Source organism: Ursus arctos, unplaced genomic scaffold (genome assembly GCF_023065955.2).
Source record: "Ursus arctos isolate Adak ecotype North America unplaced genomic scaffold, UrsArc2.0 scaffold_11, whole genome shotgun sequence".
In the NCBI taxonomy this organism is placed as follows: domain Eukaryota; kingdom Metazoa; phylum Chordata; class Mammalia; order Carnivora; family Ursidae; genus Ursus; species Ursus arctos.
In genome coordinates this window covers 39,153,415-39,167,550 of record NW_026622775.1, presented here as the reverse complement: position 1 = coordinate 39,167,550, position 14,136 = coordinate 39,153,415, and the positions used below count along the sequence as shown (strand labels likewise).

The 14,136-nt window shown below is 32.1% G+C and overlaps 1 protein-coding gene across 5 annotated transcripts in view; it reads left to right on the top strand.

The window, feature by feature from the left end:
• LRBA (LPS responsive beige-like anchor protein) overlaps positions 1-14,136 on the top strand; it is a 791,618-nt gene that overhangs the window by 368,105 nt on the left and 409,377 nt on the right. For all 5 annotated transcript variants that reach the window (XM_044384357.3, XM_026499457.4, XM_026499458.4 and 2 more), the window contains exon 36: positions 6,640-6,748. In XM_044384357.3, the coding sequence (XP_044240292.2) occupies positions 6,640-6,748 (109 nt within the window). The remainder of the gene's footprint in view (positions 1-6,639; positions 6,749-14,136) is intronic.

The following is a 14,136-nucleotide window of genomic DNA, read 5'->3' as shown; positions in this document are numbered from 1 at the left end:
GGGTTTCCGTTATCTGTTTATAGATGTGCCATTGTTGATAACTGGTGTTGGGTCTAACTTTTGTAGGTAGACATTGTCTAGTTGCAGTTTGGTCACTTAGGCTATTAAATTAAAAAAATAATCCTAATCCTGCCCAGTCTTTCTTTCCAATTCCTTTTCAAGAAGGAAGTTTAGAAGACCTATACATAGCAAACTTGTTCTAGAAGCATTGCATTTATATGAAATGAATCATTGTGTTAGTATTCATCGTAGGTAAATGGAGTTGTAGAAGTATTCATCAAAATAAGACAATTGTTCATAAACACAAGGTATTTTGCTGGGAAGTTTAGAACTGTTATCATTACTAAAGTTCCATATGAGTCATTACATGAAGAGGTCTTAAGTAGCACCAAAGGTAAACCCGCTCTTAAACTCTTGCCTTCTAATATCGTAGATGAGTTTAAAAAATCTTTATATACAAGATGATTCATATAGTATATGTTCTTTTGTACTGTTGCCTAACATTGTTAGTGAAATTAATTTTGTTATGTATAGCATTAGTTGGTTCTTTGGGTACTGCTTAGTATTTTCTTATATGAATATCCTATTTTAAAAAATTCATTTCACTCTTAGTGGGCATTTGAGTAGTTGCTAGTCTTGGCTATTATAAGTAAAGTTGCTATAAACCTTTTCTTCATATATTTTGTGATTATGACAGTCCCTGTTGCTTCATATCCTTGCCAGAATTTGACAGTACCTTTTTTTTTTAAAATATGTAATTCTGGTGGGATGTAGTATAGCTTATGGTTTTATTTGTATTTCCCTGGTGACTATTAATCTTGAGAACCTTTTCATGGATTTATTTGCCTTTTGGAAATCTTTTGTGAAGTGCTTATTTGTGTACTTTGCTCATTTTTAAAAATTTTGATTATTGTCTTTTCTTTATTTGTAAGAATTTCTTATATATTTAAGATATAAGTTCCTTGATGACTCTTAAATATTCCGAATGTATTCTCCCTTCTGTAGGTTTGTCTTTTAATTCTCTTAATGGTGGCTTTCATAAGCACAGATCTTTATGTTTAAAGAAGCGCAGTTTATCGATATTTTTCTTTATGTTGTATTTTGTGTTTTTTTTTTTAAAGAAATCTTTAAGTTATTAAAGATACTATTGTATGTGATCTTATGAAAGCTTCTAGTATTGTTTAGGTCTTGTCTATGATCCATTTGGAATTGATTAGTTTGTTACGGCTTGAGATTGAAGTCAAGGTTAATTTTGTTCATATGATTGATTGATCCAAGACCAGTATTGAAAAGTCCCATCTTCTTCCTCCTTATTGCAAAAGTACCTTTATCTTAAATCTGGTGAGCTTATATGTATGAGTGTGTTTCTGGATGTTCTCTTCTGATTCCTCTTTGCCCCAGTACTACACTGTCTTGATTAATGTATCATTATAATAAGTCCTAATATTTGGTGGTATTAGTCCTCTGTTAAGATTATGATTGTTGTTATCCCTCCTCTTTCCTCCTCCTCTTTCAGAATGTCTCAGCTGTTCTTTTTTCTTTACATTTTCATATAACTGTTAGAATCAACTTGTCAGATTCCATAGAGAGACCTGCTAGAATTTTGAATGGAATTTGTTATAGCTGTACATCACTTTGTGGAGAATTGATTGAGCCTTTCACTTTTACTTTCATGAACATGGTGTAGTCCTTCTTTAATTTCTTTTAGTGTTCTTTAACTTCCCTCAGCATTCTTTTTGTTTATATATAGAATTCTAGACATTTGGTTAGTTCCTACATATTTTGATGATTTTTAATGCTTTTCAAAGTAGTACTTAAAATTATTTCCACTTTTTGGGTAACCATTAAGTAGAGTGTAGTAGATTTTTCTTTTCTTTTTTTTTTATAATTTTTATTTTGTTATATTAGTCACCATACAGTACATCCCCAGTTTTTGATGCAGTGTTCCATGATTCATTATTTGCATGTAACACCCAGTGCACCATGCAATATGTGTCCTCCTTAATACCCATCACTGGCCTATCCAATCCCCCATCCCTCTCCCCTCTGAAGCTCTCAGTTTGTTTCTCATAGTCCACAGTCTCTCATGGTTCATTCCCCCTTCTGGTTACCCCCCCTTCATTCTTCCCTTCCTTCTCCTACCGATCTTCCTATTTCTTATGTTCCATAAGTGAGTGAAACCATATGATAATTGTCTTTCTCTGCTTGACTTACTTGTCAGTGTAGTAGATTTTTCTATATTTTGTATATCACTTGAAGTGACCTCGATCACTTCAATCTAGTGATCTTTCTAAATTCAATTATTTTTTAATTGTTTACATATTCTTTTGGATTTTATTAGTTTTTTGAAAGAACCAACTTTCTGTTTATTGATTTTCTAAAGTGCATTTTTATTTCATATTTAATTAATTTCTACTCTATGTTTTTCATTTTCAGTATAATGAATTTTCTGTAATCTATTTCTCATTTCTTCAGTTGAGTGCTTAGGTAATTTATTTTCAGTTTCTTCTTTCTTTATTCAGTGTGTAAATTTCTCTCCTTAGATTTAGCAAAATCCCACATGTTTTAATTTGTTGTTTTCATTATCTTTTAGTTCAAAGTATTTTCTAATTTCCATGATCATTCTTCTTTGATGCACGGGTTATTTAGAGGTGTATTCATAATTTTCAAATACTGGTGGGAACAAGTGTTATTCCTTACTGCTGTGTCAACAATATTACCAAAATCTGGCCTTAAAGAAACATGCATTTATTATCTCATAGTCTCTGTTGGTTAGGATTCTGGGCATGGCTTGTCTGGCCCCTCTGCTTCAGGTTCTTTTATTAGGCTGTAGGTAAGCTGTTTGTGGGCTGCAGTCTCATTTGATGTTTGATTGAGGAAGTATCAGCTTCCAAGTTCATGTGTTGGCAGGATTTAGTTCTTTGTGAGTTGATGGGAGTGAGTCTCAGTTCCTTGCTGGTGGTTGTCTGAAGGCTGTACTCTGCTTCTTGCCAGTGGACTTCTCCATAGGGCAGCTCATAACATGGCAGCTTTCTTTTAGCTAAGCTGTCAGGGTGGAGATTGAATAAAGAGAGACTGCTAATAAGATGGAAGTTTGAATCTTATTTAATGTAATAATGGAAATGATATTTCTTCAGTGTTGCTATGTTTTATTGCTTGGAGGCATGCATTAGCTCCTGTCTACAGTCTTGGAGAGGATTACATAAGGCTGCAGATACCAGAAGGTTGGGAAATTTGAAGGCCATCCTGGAGTTTCTTTGTACAGAATGTTCTATTTTTTTTTTTCTCGTTTAGTTCTACTGTGTCAGAGAATGTACTGAGTATGATTTCTTGCTTTGAAATTCATTACAGATTTCTTTATGACCCCACATTTTGCCTGTTTTGTATATGATCCATGTTTTCATGATAAAAATATTTATTCTTCACTTAGTGGGTGTAATGTGATATATGTGTCCATTTCATCAGGTTTGTAATCACACTGTTAAAATATGCTATAGCTTTGTATCTTCTGCACCTAGTTGTAAGTCTTATTCTTAGGAACATACAAATATAGAGTCTCAAAATTCTGAATTTCTATCTTTCTGGATCATTCATCTTATCATTGGAAGTATTTATTTCTTTATCTCTAATTTTGTTTCTTAAAGCCAGATTTTTCTTATATTAATAAAGGTACATTAGTCTTCTTTCACTATTTTTTAAATTGTTTATCTTTTTGAAAGATGACTTTCAGCATTTGTACAACCTTATATTGAAACTGTGTTATGTTTAAACAGCACATACTTTTAAAAAAATGTACCAGACAGTAATTGTATCATTTAATCTGTTCACTTTCTATATATTCCTGATGTATTTAGGTTAAAACTTAACTTTTTATTATCTGTGTCCTTTTTAGTTGCTCCATGATTTGTGTGTTTCTTTTTTTTTTTCTTCTTCTTTTTAAGCTAAATGTTTTTTGTTATTCAGTTTTTTTTTTTCCCTATAGTGTGTGGGTTATACATTATTTTAGATACCTTCTGTGGTTGCCTGGGCATGGAAACATAAATATTAGGGTTGTTAACATCTAAATAAATTGGTTCTTTCACCAGTTCATGGACATGAAAGAACATTACAACACTAATTCCTTTTAATTTCTCTTGCTTTGAGTGCTATTTTATATTTTAACATGATGATATTTTTGAATTTTAGAAGTCATTATTATAATTGTTACATTCAGTATTCTTTTAAGTTTACCCATCTTGACTTTTTCTTTTGTTTTCTACCTCCTTGTGTTAAATCAATCTGATATTATGTTCCTTGTCTGAAAAACTCCCTTTAATGTGGGTTGTCTATTGACAATTTCTCTCTTTTGTTTGTCATTAAATGTGCTTATTTTGCTTTTGCCTGAGGAGAAAAAATTTTCCTCTATCCTCGAAGGTTCTTTCGTTGGGGGCCTGTGAATCAAACTGACAAAAGACAGGCTGGCAAGAGAAAAGACATTTTTTTAAATTCAATAACTTTTAAGAGAATTCATAGAAAAATGTGACTCAAGAAGGAGGTTAAATTTTGAGGCTTTATACCATCTTAATAGGTGAGGGTGAAGTGAGACGGAAGAAAGAAGGGCATTTAGGGAAAACAAATGACTTTAAGGAAAGATAAATGGACCCTTAGGAGAATAGATGGGAGATAAGATAGTTTTGTGACAGTGTCCCTTTAGGCAATTTCCTATCCAGGTACTGACGTTTTTTTTTTTTTTTTCCTAATAATTTTTTATTATGTTAGTCACCATACAATATATCCTTAGCAGGTGCTGACTTCTAAGCCTCTAGGTAATAAGGAGTCGTTCTTTCCTGGTTGTGAAACTTCGGTGGAGAGGACTTGTGACAGATGAATTCTTTTGCGAGACTCCGCTTCTAGGCAGATAAGGGGAGTTCAGGAAAAAGACTCTTCACAGTGATGTATTTTAGATACTTTCACTTTCATTGTTAAAAGATGTTTTTGGGGTCTGTAGGATTCTTAGTTAGCTGCTATTTTTGTTTAGCACTTGATAGAGGTCATTGTTTTCCTACCTGGCTACCATCAGTCTTATTCTTGTTGTTTTGAAGGCATGTAGGTGGCCTTACCTCTTCCACTTTTGCCCTCCCTCTGGCTGTTAAGATTTTTTTCCTTTGACAGTTTTATTATGATATAATTAGGGGTGGTATTCTTTGATCCTGCTTGGAGTTTGTAGCACTTCAACATATGGCTCAATGGCTTTTCCCCCCAATTTAAAAAAAATATTTCCCATTATCTCTTCAAATATTGTTCTTTTTGAATTGTCTTTTTTCTTTACTCCAGATACACTGATGTTAGACCTTTCTACCATGTTCCGTATGTCTGTTATTTATTTGGTTAAGTTTTCATCATTTTTCTTACCATGGTTCTGTTTAGTTGTCATTGACCTTCTTCTGTTTAGTTGTCATTGACCTTCTCTTCAGTTAAGTACTTCTTTATTTGAGTTTAATAAGCTGGTAAATCTATTCTTAATTTCATATTTGTTTTGCTTAGTAGTTTAACAGTTTCCAATCTCTACTGGAATTCTTTTTCTTAGAATCTGTTCTCCTGAACTGTAACTACATTTATTTCAGTGTTCACATGTGAAACTTTACTATCTTGATTGTCCTGAGTTGTCTTCTATTTGGTTTTCATTCCTTCATTGTTGTCTCTTTTTATTCCTCTTGATTGGTGATTGACTTTTAGAAATTTTATTTAAAATTACAGGGGTAAATGTAAGTCTCTAGCTGATGATATCTTTTGATTTCTGATTACCAGTTAGTTTAGGTGCTGATTATGTTAATTTAGGACTGAGGTGATTCAAGGCTGGAGTTCTTTAAATCTTTGTGAGAGTTTGCCTTATTTCCAGTTTGCTTGGAATATAGTGCTCCTGTGTTGGTATGTCTATTTCTTTTCTCTTTACCTTGTGAGATTTTGAAATTTTTGTTTAGCTTTTTGGTTCCCTCATAATCTAAGTACAAATCAGTATAATGTTGTTTGAGAGTCTGTTTTAGTAGTCTTTGAGGACTGTTCTATACTGTTTCCTAGGGTATACTTGGGTTCCTTCTCTAAGCCTGGATAATCTACTAGGATATCTCCGCCTTGACAGCTTATAACATTAAATTTTTGTCTCCCTAGCTCTGTAACACTCTCTCTGTTTAACTTCTCCATTTCCACTTGTGAAAAGTAAATGTTTCAGTGAAAAAAGTCATGCTGAATGTCATCTGTGTGCTTTCTTTTCTAGGATCTTGGCTCCTTAAATCGTGGCTGTCTTGTAAACTCTCCAGTACCTTAAAAGAGATTAAAACACAAATTTAATCCAGCAGTTTTAGTTGTTTTCATTGGATAGCTAGTTGGATAAAAGCTAATCTGCTGTTGGCAGAAGGATAACTTTTTGCTATTATATCCTTTAATTATTTAGTGTGAAATAATGGCACTTCATTGGGTATGGTGACAGGAGAGTAAGCATCCTTTCCTTCCCCATATAACAAGATACATTGACTTTGAGCATTGATTAATCATATATGTTGTGTTATTTAATAAAAATTTTAAAAAAAAGCTTTAAGGCAAAAAAAATAATTTAAATAAATAAATACATTTATTTATTTGACAGTATTCATCTCTTTATAGGTTGCTTAGCCAAACAATGAAGGATCATCTAGTAAGAGTAGCAAATGAAGCTGAATTTATCCTGAGCAGGCAACGAGCAGAAGATATTCACAGACATGCAGAATTTGAGGTAGGTTAAACATATGATTGGTGTGAGGAAATTGCCATTTTTTAATGGTAATTGTGGGAAACTGCATAAGTAAAATGGTCTAAGCAAACATGTATCACCAAAAAACTAAATATTATTTTTTGAGAGTCATAGGGAATTCTGGGAAGATAGTACAGGTCTCTGTAGCCCTTTGTTCTCATCTCCATTTTATCTACAATTGCTCATGTCAGCTTCTGTGTTTGGTTGACCTAATCTTACCCATGTATGTGGGTTTGGCTCTGGTAAAACTCCTATAATGTGAGTTAGTGAAGGACTTCTGCCCTCTCTGGGCAAGGCAGAGCTAGTTAACCAGAAATGACAACTGAGCAGAAATGAAAATCACTTTGGTAGAGAAAAGATCTTCCAGGTTCTAGGGAGAAGCTGAAACACAGAGGCATTAAGTTTCTTTACCTTTGAGGTTTGAGACCATGCTAATATTTGTAGCTGAGGAAATGAGGGAGCATACGGCTTTCTTTTTGAGTCCTCACAGGGGGAACAAGTGACAGACCCATCATGGGACCACTGCTTATCTTGGCAGTTGTGCTTGAACATGTGTGATGAATGTGAATTCACAGAGGAAATTAATGGTGCTGTGGGTATATAAATTAGCAAAATTCACACCTAAAATGAAGTAGAAAATTTGACAAGAACATTTGCTAAGATTTAGAAAAAAAAATAGAAAGTACCATTGGGGTTCTTTAGAAAATGTCAAAAGCAGATAATTCAAATGTTGCTGATTTTCTTCCAGTGCATTAAAAAAGATTCACTCCCAGGACATTTTATACAACTGTCACAACATGAAAAAGATACTGGAAAAGTAAACTCTAGAGGACCAATTTCATTTAAGAATATGGGTACAGAATTCTAGGATATTTACCCCAAAACTTGAACCAACAATTTAACAACACAATGAAAAAATTATATAGTATGTCCACTTAGAATTTACTCATGGAATCCAAAGATAGTTTAATGTTAAGATATTTATCTACAAAATAAATTATATCAACAAATTAAAAATAGGTATCAATAAATGTAGAAGGAAGCATATGATAAATTTTAGCAACCAGCCATAATGTATTTGATAGTTTGAATATGATTTTAAGACTTTATTAAACATCATTTTAGATGGTAAAAACCATTTTTCTTAAAATCAGGAAAAGAAAAGTGATCCCCCACTATCACCATTATATAAAATGTTTTGATGTTTTTGTAAATGTAAGATACAATTAATGTAAATGCTGGAAAAGAAGAAGTAATAATAATTTCAGATTGCTAATGCTATGGGGTAGGAAAATCTAAGAGATTCTTGAACATTTTTCTACCAGAATTAATAGGGACTTCGGTAAAATTATTGGATATGAGATAAATATGCAAAAAAAATATAATTTGATGACTAGCAAGCAGTAGTCACTAAGAATGGAAATCAGTAATACAGTCTGTTTACAGTTAAGACAAAAATACCATTTTAGGTCAAATTCTGTAAGAACACACAGATACTGTTTGGAACAAAACTATAAAAACTTCATACAAAACAATATATAAGCTACTAGAAAGTCATTTTTTGCTGGACTGTATATGTTGCTCGGTGTGTATTGTATGTGTGAGAGGGGGACAGACAGAATCATTCTTTTATTTTGAAGTAAATTAATACTTATAGAAAAGTTGTAAGAGTAACACAAGAACTCTTATTCACCTTGTCTTAGATTCTGTGATTCTTAAAGTTTTATTATATTTACTTTTCTGCCTCTTTTTCTGTTTTTCTGAATTTGAGAGCAAGCTGAAGTCGTAGTGATCTTCTATTTTTAATTTCTTCAGTGAAAATTTCCTATGCTGTTCTCTGCTTTAATTCTATACAGTTCTGTATATTCTACACAGGTATTAAATCAGAAAATTAACATTGGTTGTAACCAATATAACATTGGTTATTATTTAATCTACAGACCTTATTCATGTTTTCTCAGTTTTCTCCATAATGTCCTTTATAGCCAAAATTAGATAATTTTAATGTCACAAAAATGTCAGTTTTTCTCACATATGTAAATTCAGTGCAATGTCCATTAGTATACCATTCAGTAGAAGACCAGTGGAGTAATTTGACACTTAAATATCCCTTTAAAAATGTTCGAATATTAAATACTTCCAAATTATATATTCAAATATCAGTATATCCAGATAAAACGGGAAAGTAAATGCTTTTATATAGCCCTAAGATTTATGGAAAAAGAGCATTGAAGATGTACTTGCCTTTCCAGATATACAGTACTAATTAATACTATAAAAGACACCATATACAAAAAAATCTTCCCTATGGAATAAGGAAAAAGGGATGAAAGATGGCATAGTATATATTTTAGGAAAATATTTGGAAAACTATAAAAGTGGACCTAAGGCATATGAATGAAATTTCTAACCAAGACAGGCACTTAGAAACTATAACAGTAAACAGCTGATATTACACATAACATTAAGCTAAGGAAAGATATCAACAACATGTAAGGACATAATGGAATGTGGAAAGATTGATAAGTTAGTATGCTCACTATAGTAATAATTTTTATGAAATGATGAGCAAAGAATAACCCAAAGACATACACTCAGAGGATTTGAATAGGAATTTCATTGAGGAATGTAAGTAACCAGTAACATATAAAATGATACTAAAAATTACAAATATTCAAAGAAATGTAAATTTCAGAAATCATGGTCTTTCACTTCTCTGTTCTCAGATTGGGATAAAGTAGAGTGATAAGTAAATAGAGTGATATACTGCTGAAGGGGATAGGGGAGATGGGCATGGTATTTTTTTAAATATTTTTAGTGGAAATGTACATTTTAAGTGTTATAATAAGGCATTATGGCTGTATGTATTTTGATAATTGTATAGACATACACGAATACTCATTTACCCAATATTCTTAGTCTGTCAATATATCTTTTGGAAATAAAAAGTACTAGTATATAAGGATATACAAAGAAGGCTCTTTGTTGCAGCATTGTATGTAAACTCTAAGAGGTAAAACTGTGGAAAAACAGGTTTCTGTGACAAAAAACAACAGTATTTTCTCCAAGAATAGGAGGTTAGTAAATTATGAAAAAATTACATGGTTGATGGCTTATTTTTTTTAAATAAGGTCTTTATTCATGTCATTGTTTTTTAAATTGCGTATTTCAATTTACAGCCTGTTTTGAAAGCTGAGGACATTAGTCCTCTCATATTTCTTTTTCATTTTTTTCTCTTCACTTTCCAATTCTTAGAGTTATACCTCATGAATATGAAAGTATTGTCTAAATACATAACATTCATTACATTCGTTACATACATTACAATCACAGTTCTGATAGTACTTGAGTGAAAATATTTAAATGGATTCAATATCCTCTTTTTATTAGTTATAGTTTATTAATTCTACCTCCTTCTTATTTTTAAAGATTTTATTTATTTGACACAGAGAGAGAGAGTACAGACAGGGGGAGTGGCAGGCACAGGGAGAAGCAGGACCCTCCTGAGCAGAGAGCCCGACTTGGGGCTCGATCCCAGGACTTGGGATCATGACCTAAGCTGAAGGCAGACGCTTAACTGACTCAGCCATCCACGCACCCTTAGGCTCCTTCTTTAGACTCAATTCTTAACTGGCTAGGTTTCATCATTTTTTCCCCCACAAGGGTTCATGTGTGTGGTACACTGAAAAATTTTTCATGTTTAAGAACATTTGCCCTCTGTCTTTATATTTGAATGACATCCTGATGAGTTTAATATTCTTGGCTAACGCTTGTATTCCTTTAGAATTTTGTAGACATTCCTTCGTTGTCTTCTGGCTTTAAATGTACTTTCAAAGAAGTTTGAGGCAAGGCTGATATTAGCCCTCAATCGATTATTTGCTTCTATTCTGAGATTTCTTTACATGCCCATGAAATTCATCTCCGTAACAGCAGTATGGCTCAGTATTGAACATCATTTATCAAATTTTCCTGGAACGTGTTCTTCCGTTATTATCTGCAAATTCACCTTTTCCTTCAGTTCTTGGAATTAAATTTTAAAATATTTTTTCTTTTTTTTTTTAAGATTTTTAAAAATTTGTTTGAGAGAGCAGAGCTAGTGAGAGAGAACACAAGTAGGGGGAGGCAGGAGAAAAGGGGAGAAGCAGACTACCCATTGAGCAGGGATTCTGATGCAGGGCTTGATCCCAGGACTCTGAGATCATGACCTGAGCCAAAGGCAGATGCTAAACCGACTGAGCCACCCAGGCACTCCTGAAATATTTTTTTCAATTTTATTTTCTTTTTCTTTAGTTAGCAACACAGTCTATGTCGGATATGTCTTTTTGTCTTTCATATCAATCAGTTATTTCCTGTTGTACTTTCTTTGATCTCTAGCCATCAGTAATTAAATTTTTAGTGTTTCATTTTGTTTGTAATGCCTGATGTTTGTAATTTATTTGTCTATAATGATTATGTTTAGTTCTTTATTTTGGTCTACAACTTTTCTCTGTGTCTTATTCACTCATTTTAACTTTTATTTTTTTGTGTGCTTCAGTTATTATTTTTGTTAGGTTGTTCATTAGAAGAAGGTAATCATGGGGTATTCTTTTTTTTGTCCCATTCTCTTAGGATTCTTTGTCATTTGTATCAGTTTTATATAAAAATTTTCTTAGCTTGTTTTTAATGTATTCATTGATTGGTGATATATTTTTGCATCGCTGTCATGCTCTTACTTTTCATCTTGTTCATTCTTAGAATGTTCTGCCCAGATAGTCTGTTGGTTTAGACAAAAATATCTTAATCACTTCTTCCATTCTTTCCACTGTATGTAAAGCTAATTTTTTCCTTTTCTGAACTTCAGTTTGATGTTTGCAATTTGATATTTGCCCAGTATTGTACAGCTTATCATGAAGAGAAAGATATCTTTGAAATAGGTGAGGAGGCTTTCTTAGCACGCCTAAGTTTTGCTTTCTTTTGTAGGATTTTAAGTATCTTCTGCCAAGTTTGTTCATCTTATTAGAAGCTGTGGATAATTCTCATCAGGGAAAAATGTGCTTAGGTTTTGAATCATTGTCCATCATTTCAGAAAGTGATGTCGAGTCTACTTCTGTCCTGGGAAATTAGCTCTATATTTTTGCTTCCTTGCTTCATCAATTTTTTTCATTGTAGGTTTTCTAGCACCTTCAATTAGAAGATGCAACGTATAGCGATAACGTGCTCAGTTTGTTTCTCTCCATATATGAAGGCGTTAAGAAAAATTCTCAGAATTTTGTCACCTTAACGGTATTGCTTTGGGCACATGGGACATGGTTAAGAACTCAGCTTTGCTGCACCCTTAGCTGTAGTTCTAATATGTTTATTTTCTTCATGGCAACCAATTATTTAATGTTTGGTGCTTTATGTTATGTTGCTTTTTTGCTTGGTGATTTTTATAAAATTTTTTTGTTCAAAAAATTTTGTTTGCTAATTTTTTAGGAATTGAAAGAAGAAAAAAGTTTTTAATTGCCATTTCAGCCTACCATTCTAACCTGGAACTGACTCCTTAGTGTCCTTTCTGATTGATTATGGAGAAATTACTTTGTAACTCTGGGTTGAGATTGTAGTTCATTCTTTTAATTCATTCTTTTTAAAAAAATTTTAATTATGATGGTAGTGGTGTTATATGTGCTCTCATGTGTATGAATGAGAGAGAATGAGGAAGGAGAAAACATGGAATTGAAAAGAGGAAAAATATTTTTAAAACACTGTGTTATACAAGAGATTAAAGTGATTGGACTGAGTGTATATGTATGTGTGTATGCACACAGTTCAGATAAGGGGTGATGGTGAGAACAGTAGCTCATGATGCATGAATCCTTATGTTGTGTGAGGAACTTTATGGGTGCTTTGTAGGTTTTAACTAATTTAATCTTTACAGTAAAACCCTGAGGTACAACTGTTATATCTCATTTTATGAATGGGAAACAGCATAAAAAGGACATAACCCAGAGGTACAATTAGAATCCAGATCTAGGCAGTTTATATCTTAATCTGAAATCTATGTATTTGGCTCACATTTTATTACATTTCTGTAGAATGTGTAAATAGGATTTAATCTTTGTCAAACACAGCAGCTTTATTCTGAGCTATTTAGTTTTATGCTTTATCTAGTACAGTTTTTCATTTTAATCTTTATCATCTTGCTATGAGATTTGCAATATTGTATAGTAATATTATAGAGCATGATAATAAAATACCAAAATAAAAACAAATATTTCTAAACAAATTTTATTGTTACTTAAATTTTTAATAGAGAAAATATATTTGTTCAGCTGTTCCATATGAGATTCACTTTTAAGAGACAAAACGTTTTTTATATACTAGTCTTTTATTTTCATAGAAAAATAATTACTTTTGTTTATATGAAAAAAACCCTAATTAATTGAGGCATGCTTATGTTTAATATATTTCTAATTATATTGCTCTGAAATCTTAAAAAATATTCTACATGATGCATATTTTTTCCTAGACAGCTTATATTCTAAAGGTTATCTATATTCAGCCTTGAATTCATGCTGTGCAGTCTTTAATGATATATCTGAACTTTATCTACTGCTAGTTACTTCTTCCTGCAAAAAAGAGATGTTGTCATGTATTTAATGCACCATTTGTGGTTGTAAAATAGCTGACTTGTTTCATTTATTATCAGGGGATTGGTGACAGCATAGATCTGAAATGCACATCTCTTTACTTCATTGCATGATTATCATTGGCGTAAGATATCCTTGACATCTTCTGCTTTTGATTTATGTAGATGTTCCTTAAGTGTCATGACATCATTGATTAGGTGTACATCTTAACTTTCTTTTTTAATCTTAGAGCTGTAAAAGGAATGTTTATTAAAAATTATGTTGTGCAAAACATTGGACCCTATTTTGTAAATATGGTATATATATTGGGTGCACACAATTTACAACATTTTGTTAAAAAATTTGTCTACCAAAGTAGTTTATTTAAACTCCTGACATATCTGTAAAAATTGTAATCAAGATTTTCACATAACAATTTAATATCTAAGCATCTATGGAAGTTAAAATCCACTTCAATAAGAATTTCTTAATGTCTTTCTGGCTGGTGTTCCTTTGAGTTTCATGTACCGTACAATAGAACTCACTCCCTTAGCTTCAATGAAACTGCAAACTAGTGGCCAGTCAGCTTATTTAAAGTAATAAAAACAGATGTTTTTATGAAAAAAAGACCATGAAAAGACTTGATTAATTCTTAATATAGCAATATATACATTTTTCTTTTAGATGAAGGATTTAAATATATTTTGACATTAGTGAACAAACTATTTTTCAATACAATAGCAAACTTTTTTTTTTGCCAGATAAGTACTTTAAAGATTTTAA